This window comes from Corvus brachyrhynchos, unplaced genomic scaffold (genome assembly GCF_000691975.1).
Source record: "Corvus brachyrhynchos isolate BGI_N302 unplaced genomic scaffold, ASM69197v1 scaffold14, whole genome shotgun sequence".
Classification (NCBI taxonomy): domain Eukaryota; kingdom Metazoa; phylum Chordata; class Aves; order Passeriformes; family Corvidae; genus Corvus; species Corvus brachyrhynchos.
The window spans coordinates 19,242,385-19,260,751 of NW_008239110.1; the positions used below are offsets into that span (position 1 = coordinate 19,242,385).

The window sequence follows — 18,367 nt, forward strand, 5'->3', positions numbered from 1 at the left end:
CCAGCCACACCGCTGGCTCAGCTCAGCCACCCCTGGGCTGAAGCAGCGATGCTCAGGAATGAACCCAAAGAAGAAGACCCCCACGTACACTGGGGTGAAGGAAGCAGATAACAAACACAGGACCAAAAAAGTTTGCTTCTGGAACCTGTCAAACTCTCCAACGTGCTCTAAAATGTCATCTAGGGTTGGCATTTTGGCTTCAAAACCACACAAAAAACCTCAACTAGGTCCTCTCTACAGAACTGATATATTTAGTTGGCAGCAAAGCTACTTAAGTAACAAAGATATTTGACCAAAAGTCAAGATTAACTCTATAAATTATTAAACTACATGTTGCAAGCTTTATTTTTTCGGTTTCATCTGAAATCAGACCTTAATTCACCCAGGGAGAATTTGCATTTAACCCCTAATCAGAGCGCTTATATGTTCCTGTTCTCTGGAAAAGCCCCTATGGGCCACAGGCCTTCAGTTTTGTTGGGGGTTTTGGGATTATTTGTTTAATTAGGCAAGTCAGCTCCTCAAATAATAGGTATGTTTAAAGAGCAAACATAGATGGAAAATTCTACCAACATACAAGCAACACATGGGTTTAGTGCAGAATGGCTGGGCACCACATGTGAGCAAAGCTTCTTAACCAGAATCTGTAAAAAATAGGTGGGTACACTCTGAAAAAGAAGTGTCTCTACGTTGAGCCACATAGCAGTAAAGGAAGAGCTTTCCTGAAAATTCCTGTATCATGTGTGTCTCATCCCTCACCCTCCACACTCTTCCATTCCCATGGAAAACCTCTCCCCACCTGTATCAGGGAACACAATTTTCACCTGACCATATTTTTGTAGTGATACAAAAGAGAAAAAGCATTCACTACAGAATTATGCACTGGGAAGAGCTGTGGGAAGCCACAATATACAGTATCTATGGCCAAAACACCTATTTTTTTTACCACAGAAGACCTAGAAGACTTTAGGTAGACTTTATTGCAGGCACCCCAAATAAATGCAGTTACATCAGGCTCTAGCGGTACATTGTCCTGCCTATGGATAGATACCAACTACTCCCGTATCTTTTGCTGACAACGGCAGCCTTCCATCAGAAAGAAAAGCATAAGTGAAGGTAACATTTAAAAGACATTAAAAAAGTGAAAAACTGCCCAGAAAGCAATTTGAATAGCTTAGGCAACAATGAAAAATATTTAAAGACACAATACACTCAAAAAAACCCCCAAAAAACCAGAACTTGATCTTGCTGCTCATCATCTACAGACCAACAGTGGCCTGAGCAGCTGTGAAAGCTGCTTTGCAGGCCAACACTTCAAGATCATTCCCCACATCACACAGATGTAATTTCTCCTCTCCTGCTTCATCCTCTTCTCCATCAGGAACATCTACACCAAGTTAACAAGAACTCCTCTCCTGGCCACTCACAGCTGTGTCACCCTCAGCCTAGCACAGCACCACCCCACAACAGACCTTTGCCTCCCTGGCTGCAGGTGTTCCGTGTGGAGCTGGCGAGGGAAACATGGATGCAAAAGCGCACAGCAGTCACCACACTGAGAGCCAGTCCCTGCAAGCCTTCCTCAGCAGGAGAATGTGTGCAGTCAGCTGGGGCCAAGGGAACTGAAGCCAAAGCTTGCCTGGGAAGCGGGTGAAGCTAAGGCATTAGGCTGCATCTTAAAAACACACCCAAAAAACCCTCACATCTTTTCCAAGCAGTATGATTTAAACAGTTGGTAATGGTGTGTAAAAGTTTCCCTTGAACCATGAAAGTTCAAGGAACACTGGGCCAGTTTTCCCCATCTCCCACCATTCTCTCTGCAGCCAGCCCAAAGGAGGCTGGGTGGGAGTGTGCCAGGCAGGTGGGTTTCTAAGGGACACTTCCCAAGGAGTCATGTTGCTGACTGGCAAACTTTCTCCTCCTGGCCCATCCATTTGTACATACTCATCTGGGCCCTGCTATCCTCATAACCCTTCCCTCCCTACAGGTAAGTAGAGTATTCTTCTGGGAAAAATAGTCTGGTGAAGCTGGTTTGCATCCAGCTCTCTATGAGGTAAGATTCAGCCAGCCTACCTACCTCCCACTGCTGTCAGATACAAATTCTACCATTGATATTGCTCAAATAAGCACCCCCAGACAGGGCAGCTCTGTTCTACCTAAGCCTCATTAGGCATAGCCCAAACAAAGAGACCATGTGACTTCACACAGGAGAAATAATTTCATGCAGTGTGTTCATGGATCAAACAACTCCAAAATGCCAGCCTTGATGACTTGAGGAAGGGAAACAGAACTCTCCAACATGCATTGAGAGAACTGTGTAATGATAACTGACAGTATTAAAAATACACCATCAAGCCTCTGATTTCCCCCACCTCACCTAATTCTAAATATGAAAAATGCTGATTTAAGTTTGAAAAGATGAAGCTTAAGCCAAACTGATTTACAGCTCCACTGGTAACAATACAAGAAGAAGAAAACCCAAGTCTGATAAAAGAAAGAACATACCACCAGAGCCTACCTATCTATTCTGATCTTTGTCATCAAACGCTGGTTCTCATTTTGAGTGACACAATTGAGGTATAAACCATCCCAGCAGGAAAGGGTCCCGCTAGGCTGGTGAGCAGCATACGGAATAGTGTAAGAAGGATTCCAGACTTGAGATGTGGGATTTGGAATACCCACTTCGTATCTTTTATTGAAATTGCTGAATACTTTATATTACACTATTTTGATTCAAAATGGAGTTTTTATAAAAAGAAACCATTGTTGAAACTGAATAAGCCAGCCAAAAGGAACAACAAAAAGTTTCAAAAAATTCTGACCAATGCATGTTCTTGTACAATGCTTTGAAACCCTATCATTGTCCATAATTTTATTTAGGAAATACCTGGAGAAGAGCAAGACTGCTAGAGAAAAATTGACTTGCATTCATTACCAGCAACATTTCAAATCAATGACCATGGCCAGGATCATAGCATATGGACTAGAAATCAGGCTATCAGAAAACATTGGCCCAAATTTATTTTCTTGATATTAATACCAGAGAGAGACATTATGCAGACTAGGGCTCCTCTAGTCCTTGGGCTTTTCTTGGTGATGACAAACTGGGTAGCACAGATTGTATTACAGGAACTCTGCCTCTACATCCTTGAAAACTCTGGTTGTCTGTGCAGTTGGCCTAGTCCAGCCATAATCAAGGAAAAAAAAATCTTTGGGTGCTTGTCAGCTGCTTAGGCAAATACTGATAAAGTCAGTCATACGACCAGTACCAAAAAAAAAATACCATGCGAAGAACAGCAACCATTTCAGGCTAAAGCTATACAGAATTGTACCTTTCCATCCACACCTTTGAACCAATTATCTGTTTAAATTAGAATGGATATTCAAATTTACAGGATAAATTAGACCAGTTCCAAAATTTACATCAAATCATCCCAACACACAAAAGTTATACTTTTCCTTGTCTCACAATGGGTGAACCCATAGAATAATACCCTGCCGGCAGGAAGAACATGTTACTATCAAGCAAACCTGAGTAGTGAGGATCAATAAATACAAGGAGTTAAAACGATAGTAGTCAGATAACTTGAATCTCAGAAGCCAGGGGCTTCATTGAGCCTTAATCCTTTCCTTTCAAAGGTTTCTCTTTTTTAAGCAAGCATTTAACATCTATGCTGAGACTTCAAAAAAAAAAAAAGTGTCCTGGCTAGAGAGAGTCAACTAACTCAGCCAACTGGATGTCAGAAATCCAGTCATTACTGAACAGATCATTGTAAACAATCACAAAATCTTTCTCTTCTTCCCTTTTCAATGGTTTCTTGTTAAAGGCAAAATTCAGAAAAATCTTTCAGGCTGAAGTCCTCATATTTGGTTGGAAATGTTGTCCCGTTATATATAATCTCTCTATATATATTTGATTAGGCACAAGAGGGGTTATTAAATATTCAACAAGTCCTCATCACTATCATCATGAAATGATACTGTATTTGTAGAGTTCTGTGCCTTCTGCTGGCCTGGCTTGGCTATTGCTTTCCTTTCCTTTCCTCCATTCAGTAAATAAGACTTGTTATCACTGCCAAGACTGTGTGGCTTCTTTTGTGGGTGCTTGCTCTTGTCTAGTCCTCTTCCTGTTTGAATCTTTACATCTGGAATGGTTAACACTTCATCCTCACTGTCCAGGTCATCCACATGGAGAGAGGTAAGGGCTTCAGATGTAACAGACTTGGTAGCAATGTGACCGTTCTCCTGCCCTCCTTTGGCCATTCTTGGATTTGGTGCTGCGACTTCCTCCATAAGCCACTCGGTCTCATTCTCATTAGCTTCTTCTTCGCTGTTTATCTGCAAGAAAAGAAAAGACCAGACTGTATCTGCCACTCCAGACTGACACACACTGATCTCCCCAATCGTCAGACCCCACAGCACACACGACCTTGGTTTAATGTAGCTGTGACAGTAACACTGCAAGAGATCACTTTTCACTGCGCTGAAACAGACTTTGTTCTCTTCTTGTACGTTTGCACGTTACTTGAAAAAAAAATATATACATATCTCAGCTATGTGGCTTTCCTGATGCCACACAGTACGGTATCCATGCAGTAAAGGAACTAGAAATTAAGGGGGTTATTTATTTATTAAAAAAAAGCTTAATTTAAAAAAAACTTTACAAGAAACAAATTTGATTTTGTCACTGTATTACCTTTGTGTATTTGTAGGAAACACCAGATGATCTTCTGCAGCAGTTTGTTATCTTGCTTATTACAATTTCCCTAAGGAAAAGGAAGAACACTACATTAGAAAGACTATATCCACTTACTAGCCCTCACTTTTCTTCACTGGATTTCTACCATCAACATAAAGCATGTCAACAAATGAGCTGCAAACTATCACACTGACCCTGAACCACTCTAACAAAATTCAGTCTGGGAAGATGTACATCTTCCCCCTTGCTAAAGCTTCAGGCTGACTGTTCTGAAACCCCTCTGGCTTTCATGTCTAAGGGAAAAACACCCCAAAAGTTGTCTGGAAAGCAGAGGAACAGCAGGACCTGCACTTGTTCCTTGACACTGCTGTATGGATGTGGCCTGACTTCATGAAAGGAGAGGGATATCAAATGCTAACAATGCTGTCATGCTGTTTTATGCTCCTTAATTAGCAGCTGCCCACAACATAGGCTAGACCAACTCAGTTGTACATCCCAGCCCTCTCTTATATGGACCTTCAGACAGTAATGGAGAATTTGAAGGACAGTTGATGCTGCCAACTAAAAAACAGAACTCAAATCTCTAAAGTTTACTATTTCCCTTTCACTTTTGGCAGAAAACCAAGTCCTGACAAAGAAACTTCTAAAGCCTCTTAATAATTTCTTACCTCCTCTCTTTTTTGTAGAACAGCAAGATTATGAGACACGCAGTGAGAACAACCAGGAGGACACTCAGCACAGCACCAACAGCCTGGCTTCTCCTTGAAAGACCTTTATGTATTTGGGTCTCCTCATCTGTCTGGTGCTGATTGTTTCCTGGATCATTGGTTAATCTAGCAATGTAAATTGAAAAGATAGGATCTATTGATAAATTCTGTTAAACTGGATTAGAAACAGCAGATTAAAAGACAACATGCCACACCACCCTGTCAGTCCAACCTAAGAGCTGCACAAACAGATTTAGGGGATTTCATCTAAGTAAAAAACAACTTGAAAAACACAAACAGATGTACTGTGCCTACATCCCAGTATGCTATCAAATAGTGCACGAAACTACAGTCAAGACTGCAGACCACAATTAAGCACTCCAGAGTTTATACAGCAGCAGTTGTCCACACAAAGCTGCTGTTTTAGAACCAAATCTGCACTTGCATAAGCTGCAACAGCTACAGAAATTATCTTTCATCTGACTATGGCACAGACCAAACTCCCTCAATGGGTTTAAATAAGAATCAAGAGTTTCCCTGTGCTTTCAAGCTAGCAGCCAGAAAGTAAACACTCCCAGAAGTAGTCACTCCATTTTTCACAGTGAGGCTGCCTACCTGTCAAGAATGCTGTAAGCACTTAGATACAGACACTCTGCTTTTAACACTGTCCCCTCACTAATCAGGAGATTAGCTGATCATATTTAATTGCAGAAATACTTCATTATTCCTTTAAGGCCTGTAATGATTTTCCATTCCAGGCTAAAGAAGTGGGCAGATAGAGGGAAAGGACAGTCTTTGTCACAGCTTCAAAGTTTTCCAGACAGTAAGACAAGGGGGACCAAAGACCTCACCCACGAACTGTTTGCTCCTCTCAGTAACACAAACCAGCATGTTCTGTCAGCTGCAGTGGGTTTTACTTAGTGAAAACAATGATACTAATTCCACTGTGCCTCTCCAGCTTTAGGTCCAGATCAGTTTAGCAAGCTTTAATTTAGTGGTCATGTGCCAAACACTGCATACACGATCATCAATTTATCTACTGCTTTTTTAGCTTTTCCCCTTTTACCAATCACTGTGATGAACAAATACAAAGAAGCCTTTGGCTGAGAAGTGCTGACAAAAGCTGCTTTCAGAAAATGGTTAACTACTCACATTAATGGACACACAGCAGCTGTGTACCAGGTAAATAAATACTGGCAATCTGCTGTCTCATGAAGGAATTCAGGGATGCCTTCCTTTGCTTGTGGATTGCAGTGAAAGAAAATGGTTGAAGACACAAACTTTGATTTATCTTTACCGCATCTGGAGTCAGATGAAAATATGACATCCAAATCATCATCTACAATGAGAAGAAAACCTTGTAGTTTACTACTTCCTTGAGAACAATGTTAACATTAGACCCTGAAAAGAAAAGTAGCTAGCTAAAGGAAATCATTGCTTATGCAGCAGCACAGAGGGAAACAGGAGACCAAAGTCTTCTATCTCGCATTGTTTTTAACAAAGTCTTTCAGTCTTCAAGTGTCCAGCCCTAACCCATATTAAGGCTGTATTTGCAACTGAGCTTACACAGCAAAAAAAACCAATCTAAATTATGCTAGACAGACTTTGGATAGCTTTACAGAAACAGATGAGCACAGATGTTGTTAATCAAGAACCATTTTCTGATGAAGCAATTCACAGAACATCAAGCAATTCTCTGTGGTGAGCAGGTACTTACCGTCAACGTAATATTTGGCATTTCTGGCAGAACCAACTCTCCGAACACGCTGTTCATTAGTTTTCACCTGGCAGATGTTTGCTCCAATGCATTCTGTGAAACTTGAGTTTGTTATACCAGAAAGTTGAATTTGATATACATATTTATCACCATTTGTCCGTTCATCACCAGAAGCTGTGTACAACCTGAGGAAACAGAGGACAAGTCTGTTCTTAAGTCTAAACACACAGGCTGGGGTTATTCCTAAGACATAAAACTGGCAACAGTGGTAGATGCTATCACTGGGTGATACCAGAGCAAGCTGAGTGACCAATTCAGCAACCAGAAAAGATGCAGGACTGTGGCTTCCTCCCTGAACAGTAGAAGTAAGGATTATATTTAGCATAAGTATAATCCTTAGCAAGCAGAGAAAGCAAACTTTTCCAGCTATACTGCCCTCAGTGTGTGAGTGAACATGTAAATACCTCCAAAGGTTTAAGATAAACTGAAGACAAAAGCATGATTCAGTGGCTCATACACACTCCTGACTGAGAACCATATGGTGTGATCTGCAGCAACGATAAATGGCACAGCTTAGCAATCTTCTCCAGAAAGGTAACTAGTTCTACCATTCTGTTGGTTTGGGGTTTGTTTGGGGCTTTTTTACTCACTTGTAATAAACATCCCCTAAAGAAAAGTTTTTCCCAGTTGCAGGATTAATGACTGTTCCGTTCACCACCTCTACCTCCTGCTGCTTCACAGCACAAGCTGCACGTGTATCCCATGTGATGTAGTAGGCACAGTTTTCTTCATCAAACCTACCAAAATGAAAGATAGAGCTGATGATATCAGGAAAGAGTAACAAGTTTTTAGCATCCTGACAAAAGGAAAAGACAACTGCTAACCCACATGTGACAACATCCTGCCTAAGCATCACACCGAGAGTAAGCTAAAATAGTCAAGTAGCACTCAAAAAAAGCTACCTGAAGAATTGCAATGGATTTTTCTGCACTTTCATGATTTTAGAAGACCTGGCTGTACCTCAGCTTCCTACTGAAAATTCCAGAATTCCCATAGTGTATCAAAGGGTTTTATTGATATATTTTAGCTAGCGAACATATCAGGCTGCTTTTTTGCAGCATGCTAAACCTGCCTTTTATTTAAACAGAACAATAGGTATAAGCTAGTGTCCTGGTTCTGGCCAGGACAGCGTTAATTTTTGCAGTAGCCAGGAAAGCCCATGGCCAGGACCCAGAGGTTATTCTATACCACCTCACATCATTGCTAGGAACAGGGGGAAGGACATCTTCTCTAGGGAGAAGGGGTCTCTCCTGGGCCAGCACAGCACGGCAGAGGGACCCCAGTCATGTATCGTTGTCTCATTTGAACCATTCAGCTCCTTCTTGTATCCTCTGTCATTGGTATTAATGTTGTTACCGTTTCTTTTCTTATCTTATTTCTGTTTCAGTAAATTGGTCTTATCTCAACCCATGATATTTATCTTCTGTGCCTCCACTTCTCCTCTCCAGCCCTCGGAAGGGGAAAGGGGGAACAAGCAGCATATAGTTTCAGTGGGAGCCCTGAATCAGAGAATATCATTCCTAAACCCTGACAGCTAGTCAAACTTTGCTGCCTAGTTCTTTGACTCACACAGAGCATTTTGTTCAGTTTTCCAATTCTACAAGCAATATGGAGTTAATATAGAGACTAAGAAAAAAGTCCTCAAGCTTTCTAAGTATTTGTGATCATGCATATATACCTCACTTTAGACAGATTCTGGTTAAATACACTGTATTGAGGCAGAAATAAACCATGCTTTAGTAGCTCACTTACCGACAGTAAATGTCCTTCAATAAACAGATTTTGAACAGAGTTAAGAGTGGTTGTACAATGACATTGGCTAGGCACATTGAAACAACAGCATCCAAGCCACTGTCAGATCTAATTTGAAATCAGAATGTTTAAGTTTTTTCCCAGAAATTTTAAGATAAATACAAAATACGATGTTTATGGAAATGAACAATTGCACGAACTCCAGAAGACCCCATGCCTCGCAAGTACAGACCATGGATCATTTTAAGGACTGTCCAACAGAGCAGACAGTCCCTGTCCTGAGATTTAAGGGTTTACTAGACAGGTACAAAGGAATTGGCCATGAAGATCAGTGGTGTGTAAATTTATTACTCACCTCTGCAGCATGGGCATGCCAACTGTTCTTGCACATTTCAGTTCTATAATTGTTCTTACTTTCTTATTTTTCCTACATTCTTGCCCACTGGAATAACTAATATACACTGTATCACCTAGAAGAAAAAAATGGTGATAAAAGGTTTTTGTAAGCAGCTGTCAGAAGTTTCCTTTGCTCATTCCCTAGACTTCCTTACTTCTAGCATTCTTTTCCCCTGCATAGACCATATATCAATTACAGTACTTCAGTAATTCGAGGCATTCACACTTGTGATCATTTAAAAATCACTCCTCAAACACCTTTGCCTTTACACTGTACCCTGTGTTCAGGTCCCCAGTATGGCCGTAACAAAAGTTTACATTTAAAGTATCATTTTTTTAAACATACAAATAAATGAAGATACCCATTTATAAAGGAACTCAGGCAATAAACACATGCAATACATGTCACTGCTTTTGTAAATGGATGGAAAATTTCCCTGAGCACCAATTTGAAAAACATTCCTTAAACTAGAAGCTTGAATAAAGTTGACATTATTGGTTTGTATTTGTTTTCCTAAGAGTGAAGCCAGTTAATCATCCTTCACATGCTGCTTTAATTGAAGAAGTTAGTAGATGCAGAGTAAGTCTTTTCAAACTGGATGAACAAAAATTACTTCCCCTCTCACAATTATAGAATCACAGATTGGCTGAGGCTGAAAGGGACCCCTGGAGGTCGTCTGGTCCAAACTCCCTGCTCAAGTGGGGTCACTTGGAGCCAGCTGTCCAGGACTATGTCCAGACAGTCTCTGAATACCTCCAAGGTAGGAAACTCCACAACCTCTTTAGACAACCTGTGCCAGTGTTTGGATATCCTCACTGTAATAAAAGGGTCTCTTGATGTTCAGATAGGTAATTCATTTCTTACAGCTTTAATGACAACACTGTTTATTTGCTTCAATATTTTCTCATGGCTTAAGCATCACATTCTGTTTTCATTTTTAAACAGAAGATTCACTGATAAAAATATTTCAAAATAAAGGCTTCAGCATAATTTAAGAACTACTATAGCCAGGACATAAGATTTAATCCTTCAATCTCTAGCTCTCCACAGGAACAAAACAGAACTCTCTACCTGTCACATTCAGCTTCTGTGTATGAACAAGTCCAAGAACTTGAACATCTCCATTGTAGCTTTTCCTGCAAATACTGGCTCTTTCAGGGCAGCCTGTGGGTCCCTCGTGTACCCTCTGACAGAGGTTCACATAGTACCTATACAGAACATGGTAGACAAAACTTCTTTAAAATTCATTTAGGCTAAACTGAAGAAGTGATATGCAAACTTTAGAATCTTCATAGGAAGCTAGACAGGTTGCAAGAAACGAAATCTCCAATTAGCCGACAGAACAAAGCATGTACTGAGGTTTGGCAGATTACTTCTAACTGTCATTTTCAAGTAAAAGACTATGCAAAAAAAATAATTGATCATTTACCAGATTAAGTCCAAACTAGAAATTGGAACAGAGTCAAGAAATATCCAAAAGTTTTTTTCATTTATAAAGATTATAGTACTACCCTAAATTCAGCATCTCCTCGGAGCTATACAAGCTCAGATATGCTAGGGCAGAGAACTGCTAGCGAGGTGGTGAATGAAGTGTTTTGTTACCCCACAGTCTATCATAAGTTTAGAATTAGATGCTGTCACCCTTGCCAGTTCATTTCTATTTCCTCACTGGAGGAGGGAGGCTGGAGAGGTTGATGTCTTCCTGACATCCATATTTTCCACTATGCTAACACATTGAGAAATATGGGTAAAAAGTCCCGGTTAAACTTTAGACAACAACTTACACATTTGAGTCAAAAGAAAGCAACTAAGTAATTAAGATTTTTCTTCAACACTATTAAGAATCAAAAAAAATAGCATTTAAACAACAAAATTACATTTTTAAGATAGAAGTTTAAATAGAAAGCTTTTAAGTAGCTTTTAGTTTAGACATATTCATCCTTTTAAAAGGGTTACCAATAGAGGGAAAGGGTGAGAATGAAGAATGTGATTACTCAGTCCCTTCAGATTTTTTATTTATATGAAGTGTTAAGCATTGACAGCTTTAAGACACTGAGCAGGGACCAAACAGAAATACTATGCCACATTACAACTGTACTGATAAGCAAGCTGCTCCCTCTGAGTTGCTCATTACTCACGAGTTCCCATTGTGGAAAAAGATCCATGATCCTGTCAGGGACGAGAGCATTCTCAAATCGTAAGTTCTGTGTTTTTGGACAAATTTGCACTCCATTTTCTTGGGAGGACAAACAGCCTGAGTCTTCCATTCAAATGTCACAGCACAACCAAGAGTCTCACTGAGAAGGTATGGGCTCCCAACACCAGCATTTTCATCACATGTAAAGATAATGGTAGATTCCTTTCTTGCAGTTGCTATAAGGGGAAAGGTTGGAAAAAAGAAAAAGTGTATTTTACATGAGGCTTTCAGGCATGTATGGATTCTAGTGCAGCTAAATCTCTGTGTTAGCTAAGACCCTTGTACATGAAGTATAGGAAGTACTTACTGCTACTACAGAATCCCCACTTTTCATCTCCCTGGTAGTTTTCAGTTGTAGCACACCACGGCCTGTTCTTCCCTTCTGTAATACATTCCTCATAGGTCTTCCCTTTGTACTTGAAGGGGAACACACAGAGCTCTCCCTTTTCAGTCACTGAGAAGGAAAGATATAATCTCTTAGCTACACACAATAGAACAGGAGGCGTATCCACATTTGGAACCTTATTCAAAGCCTGTACTTCAATATATTTCTTCTTAAAGAAAGGTCAGTGACAGACAACAGAAATACTGAAACATTGAATTTAAACCCAATTGGAGAACTAGATGTAGCACACAGTTAGCTACAATCATCCCTGCAGAAAAGTTGCACTGTCTCTTCTAGGGAGATACTAATCTGCAAGATCAACATGTATGATGCTTGTGATTTAGCAAAACTACATGTTTCTTTTGCTATATGTAAAATCTATGTTGCTTCCTCCTGTCTCAACAAAACCTCATGTGTTAAGGGAAAAATATCCTGACAAGTTTTGAACATAAAGAATGGGTCTGCTCCGATCTCACCTGGAGGGCACCGATCACCTCCTGTATATTGCAAGATGACTTTTTCATCCTGGTGGCTGTAGTCCATTCTCATTTCCTTTAGGTTTCCAAAGGACGACACGCCACTTTTAGATGTCAGACACACTGCCCCATCTCTGCATTTTCCCTGGGGCAAGCCTACACTGCACACACCAACGTGGTAATTGTTGGACCCAGAAAATACCTGTGTAGAAAATCAGAACCATCACAGCAAGTCTAGAGTTAATACTTACAAAATCACACAAGTGCTTCATAAAACAAGTCTTAGGCAGCACTTGCATAATGCAGGAGGAGAAGATAACTAATTTTGCAAGTCTGGCCTTTCTTAATATGACAAAACTGCAGATAAAGCACACAGGACCACAGATAAAATCTGCTCAGCAGACCTGCTCTCTCATTCAAGACTCTATCAAAGGTGAAGATTTCTCATTCCTTTACCCATCACTGTGTCCATTAAATTTACTCTCAAAAATATTAAAATGTAAAAAAAAAAAAATATAAAAAACCCTCTAATATTATTTCCTCTGCCAGAAGCCAAAACTGCAGATAAAGCACACAGGACCACAGATAAAATCTGCTCAGCAGACCTGCTCTCTCATTCAAGACTCTATCAAAGGTGAAGATTTCTCATTCCTTTACCCATCACTGTGTCCATTAAATTTACTCTCAAAAATATTAAAATGTTATACCCTCTAATATTATTTCCTCTGCCAGAAGCCAAACAAGTATTGATACTGACCATAGCACATTTCAGCCTTTTCTCACACCCCAGAATGCTTAAAAGAAACCCTTCCTGCTGTTTTAAAGTGTTCATAGCAATAGGGAATTATAAATAAATAAGTAAATAAAAAACCAAACAAATAAATGTCACACCACCAGAAGGCATTACCTCGAATGATTTTCCAGAAAGGCTGGTCAGGTTAAAAGTATAGTGTAGCTGTTCATCAATCACAGAGCAGCCTAAAGTTTTCACTTTATCAGGACACACAACTGGAGTTTCCCACTCAAACACAAAAGTGCAATCAACTTTCCTTATCATCTTCGGCTTACCCTGTTACCAAAGAACACGGGAAGACACATTTAATTTTTGGAGAATTTGTTGTTGTCTCTGCATTTCCCCCCCTCCCCAATAGTTCACCTCAGTTACTACCATGGCTAGACTTCACTGATTGTAGGACAAACACCATATTATAATCAGTACCTAAAAGACTTAAAAGGGAAGTGCATTCTACCTAGCTCCAGAAAACAATCAAGGTACACAAGCTTTCTTCTTAATTAGGGTTGAGATTTTGATGTTCAGCTCAGTTGCAAGCAGCAAAAGTGTGAGAGCTGTGCTTCTTGATGGCAGAGAACATTAAGAAATTTCACTGAGTTAGGGTTTAAAGAGAATATTGTTTACTTTATCATGTTTTAAACTGAAGTATTAGTATGGTCTGTGTAATATTCAGAGCTGCCTCAAGTTTCAGCTCATGCCCTATGTTGACAGAAAATGGTTTCATGATCTTCAGCAAGCTCTAGTTTGACAAACATCATATCTAAGTGCTTCTCTACAGTTTGCTGAAGTATTAAAAAAATTCAAGAAGTGCTAGATTCACATCACCATGCAAACTCAATTTAGTGTTCAGGTGTTGACACAAAATAAAAACATAAGCAACTAAATGCAAATTTTTAAAGTTGTGTGTGATTATGGAAAACGTTACAGCATAGGGAGAACACTTCACAGTAATACCTGTACAGTTACACTGGTTCTTGTGCTAGCTTGAGGTACAAGTACAAACTTTAGGATCTAAACAAGGTGCAATACAGCATAAAGTTTAATGTCAGCAATAAGTTATCATTACATTACTTCCATGGAATCTGATCCTTGAAATCATTAGAACCTGTTACTCTCAAGCTTAAAGTTCAGGCAGTCAGTAAAATTTTGGCCAGTTAAGAATACAAATATGGTACTTCTTGAAACAAGTCCATCCATACATTCTAGAAACAAATCCTTGACTTAGTTTTAAACACAGCTAACACCGGTTACTACCCACTTTCCATTACACTCCAATACCAACATAACTTTAATGGATATCTCACCAGACTAGTTCCTTGGCTGCAGTGAAATACAATAACAGAAGTATAGTTCAATCTGTTGCTTATCTGACAAGGAGTAGTGCTGTTGTAAGTGATGTAAACTTCATTTGCTGCCTTATTGAACTGGGGAGGTTCAGTAACACGACCAATATCCTACACAAGCAAAAATGTTATTAGTAGAAGTACAGGACACATCTAGATTCCAGACCAGCCCAGAGATTAGATCAGCTCGGATTCATCTGTTTGGTTTACACAGGAGCACTACTATTGCTCTTTTGAAAACTGCATTCTATACTCAAAGAACAGCCATTACATTTCAATCCTAACAAAACACAAGTTGAGCAACTCAAAACAGATTTTGACAAAACTTGACAAAAGCCAGGGAGGTTCTGCATCTTAGAGGTAGATTCATTACCTTAGAATTCTGCCAAATTACCAACACATCACTTAAAAATAGCATTAAGAATGAAGTAAGGTCCCTAGATTAATATGGAAATTCATGGAAAACAATCTGAGCTTTTTATGTCTATCTTCTAGAGCTTGCAAACGAGTCCTCAAAAGCAAAAGCCTAGATCTTTAAGGTAGTAACACAGACAAGTTAATCAATCCTCTGTAACAGGCTCACTATTTATGCAGCTGTCAAGTTCTTCCATGAAAGATCTAAGTGCATTTTGAAGCATGCTAGGGTCTAGACTGCTCCAGTTGCAACAGGCTATCACAATATCAATTAAGCCACAGAATGGCTAAGACATTCTGCTTCCCAGTGTCCATATTTGGCACACAGCACTTTGGGACACAGAATTTATTTTTCACTTCATGAAAAAAATTCTCTGTAGCAATTTTTCGTATTTATCACTGTATTGAATCTTCTGACATCCAAAAAAAATCAATGGGGTTCAGAATAGAAAAATACTTCTTCATAGGGAAAAGCAATAAAAGGGAACTTTGCAGAGGAGATTTTAATTCTGCATTCCATTTCTTTAATCCATTGTCAAGCCTCTGGCTCAAATAGGGTCTCTACATAGGGATACTATATTAAGCTATTAGAGAAATGCACATTTCAGTGATTCCTGGCATGGTACTTACTATTGGCAATCCATTAACAGGAACCATGCAAACAGCTGCTCCAGGTGGGCAGCTGACATCTTTGATAGGATTGAGAGGCTCACAAATGTTGATGTAGAAGTCTGGAGAAACATCTGTACTATCTTCATCCACAAATGCCTCATAATACCCAGTGCGATGGATCAGAGGAGACAGGTCAATAAGGGAACTGCCATTCATTACTGAGCACTTCACCTACAAGAAGGTACATTTATTGCTCTTATTCTTTTACTACTTGCTTTGATTAATTGACAAACATCTTATCCTTCTTGGGGCCAGAAGCATGGCTCCATTCAAAAGTTTCAAATATAAGTAAAGCAGCATTGATTACAATTTTCACTTGTCTACAGATACTAAACACCTACAAGCAACATATGAAAAACCTTGATAATTTAAACATTCTTATGGAATGGAGTCCCTATCAGAACAATACCAAGACAAAGCTCTGGCACACATACTCCAGCAAATGTAGTCACTATGAGGTTTTAAGATCGGGCCCCGTCCCTTCCTCTCCTCATCTCCCACACATCACTGGACGACCTCCAACAAACAAGCTTGGTTATAATAATGTAAAGTTAGTGTATTGCAAGTTGATGGCTTGAGTATCAGATTTCCTCAGAACCAATTTCATACACTCTTAACATGCATAAACCTACTGACAGTCTATGTGGAATTTGAGAAATCTATTCTTGTTTAGATATTGGATAAGGAGCAACTAACAAAATTACCATTTAATTTAAGAACAAATAATCACTGTTGCTACCCAGATATCATCATACTGAAATAGCTTGGGTCACTGTGAAAAAAGTGATCAGAAGTGCACTAAGGATCACCACATGGAACTAACAGGCTAGAAAACACAGTGGGATTGGGTACTGTTGATTTCTATTGCAGCATGGTACACATTACTGAAGGGGAAACCAGAACTGTGTGTAGCTGAAAGAGGGGACATGTGAAAGTTCCTGCTGGGTAAAGAAAAACTGGAAGGTGTTTTCCTAAATGGAAGCCAGAGCTATTGTAGTAAAGAAACAGTGATGAGGAGGAAAAACAATTTATTGCAGGGAATGATGGTCACACTGGAGGTAATCAAAACAGCAAAAAGAATGATTAGGCAGATTCACAAAAAGAAATATTCAGGTATTAAGAAAGGATCTAAATTCATCCAATAGCTCATTTAGCCTTCTATTCCTAGTGCTGCCTTTTAGTCCATGCACCCACCACTACTGGTCATTTTTAATTAGCTAAAATTAACTACAGACTATCTCAGAGCATTGTCTGGAGCACCAGTTCAACTAAACTGACCAAATGATGTTGTTACAGCATGTGTTGTGCATCAGAAGCAGATTCTAAATTCATGCTATCAAAGTTTATCAGGTTTTGCACTGAGCAAACTGATCATGTACTTGCCTGGCCTCTAGTCACCTGCCTAGAAACAAAGACTATCCCCATGCACAGAGATGCTATCCATCCTCAAGCACTGAAGTACCTTAACCATCACTTCCCAACATGACACTCTATGGCTTCTATTTGAACTGTACAGAAAAGCAGCTAAGTAGGTTCCACAAAGGGGTTACTCTCAAGTGTTAGAAGTTTTAACTTGGCTCAACACAGAAACAGGAGTTTGTCAAGTATTGCTCATCCCTGTTGAAAATGTCAGTATGGAAAGCATACAAGAACTCCTGTATGAATTTGGCTTCTGTACTACAGGAAGAAACCTTTCCCCCAAAGAATTTAAAATATACTGCTATTATATCTAATCCCCCCCAGAAATTTTAAGTCCCACAAGTGTTTTCTGAAAAAGTGATTCTCACCTCTTCTTCACAAGCCAAGGAAGTATGCCAAGAGAAGTAACTACTGCATGTCTGCTCGTCAAAAGACACAAGAACAGGCCGGCTCTCATCTCCAGCTTCAGACTTGCATACAAAGCTAAAGTAGCTTTTATGCCTCAGCACAGGGTCTGCAGGGCAAGGATCTCCATCTTCATAGACAAGCTTTAACACTTGATCTTCATAACTTAAAGTTTTACTCTGTTTTCCAGCATTAACTGGTTTTCGGCCACCTGTGATGCAGACAGCTAAAGTAAAGAGAGAAAAATAAAGAAAACAGATCAAGTCTGATGCAACTGCCCTGAAAAATTGCACCATACAACATAAGCAGCAGGAAACTTAAGATTTTAAGGTCACTTTAATTTTCCTAAGAAGAATAGGCTTTGCCACACTATCCAGAGTTGCCATTAAACTGAGCTGAACTGCACTGATACAAAGACCAAATATTGCCTTTAATACTTCATCAACCAGCTGAATGTACTGCATCTATACATGCTTAAGCAACCACAGAGCAGTGTTTGGTTATTGCTTCTCTGAAAACCAAGCAATTAACACAAAATGTCAGACAGATTTTATGTAATTTTATTCAGATGCCTATTAAAAACCAAATCAATCCAATATTTTCTTCTAACTACACAAAAATAATTTTCACAACGAGCAATATTCCTATTTTAGCATCTAAGATGCTTAAGTATTATTTCATATTCACTTTGACAGAAGAGCTAGTAATTCAACCTGCAATTAAGCAGCTTAAAAACCAGTTAATTAAGCAGAAAGTTGACTTCTACTGATGTTTCAGAAGCACCCACATCAGAACAGAAAGCTAGAAAGAAGACTGGCAAAGGTTTGAAGTGCAGACACAAAGCCCAGTGCGGATGCATTACAGTAATGCACCAACACAGAGTTCACTCTAGCTGGAAGGTTGTAATGGCTCCATTTTCAGAGGATTAAAGACGTGC

General features: G+C 39.5%; 1 protein-coding gene across 1 annotated transcript in view; it reads right to left on the reverse strand.

Moving 5' to 3' along the window:
* Positions 1-2,649: 2,649 nt before the first annotated feature.
* Positions 2,650-18,367, reverse strand: part of IGF2R (insulin like growth factor 2 receptor) — a 57,587-nt gene continuing 41,869 nt past the window's right edge. The window contains exons 36-50 of the mRNA XM_017739421.1: positions 17,394-17,656; positions 15,565-15,777; positions 14,482-14,631; positions 13,292-13,453; positions 12,385-12,586; positions 11,831-11,977; positions 11,465-11,699; positions 10,398-10,534; positions 9,285-9,399; positions 7,768-7,914; positions 7,118-7,302; positions 6,553-6,739; positions 5,362-5,526; positions 4,691-4,760; positions 2,650-4,332 (exon numbers count right to left, since the gene is read on the reverse strand). Coding sequence (XP_017594910.1) covers positions 3,931-4,332; positions 4,691-4,760; positions 5,362-5,526; positions 6,553-6,739; positions 7,118-7,302; positions 7,768-7,914; positions 9,285-9,399; positions 10,398-10,534; positions 11,465-11,699; positions 11,831-11,977; positions 12,385-12,586; positions 13,292-13,453; positions 14,482-14,631; positions 15,565-15,777; positions 17,394-17,656 — 2,780 coding nt within the window. The 3' untranslated portion in view covers positions 2,650-3,930. The remainder of the gene's footprint in view (positions 4,333-4,690; positions 4,761-5,361; positions 5,527-6,552; positions 6,740-7,117; positions 7,303-7,767; positions 7,915-9,284; positions 9,400-10,397; positions 10,535-11,464; positions 11,700-11,830; positions 11,978-12,384; positions 12,587-13,291; positions 13,454-14,481; positions 14,632-15,564; positions 15,778-17,393; positions 17,657-18,367) is intronic.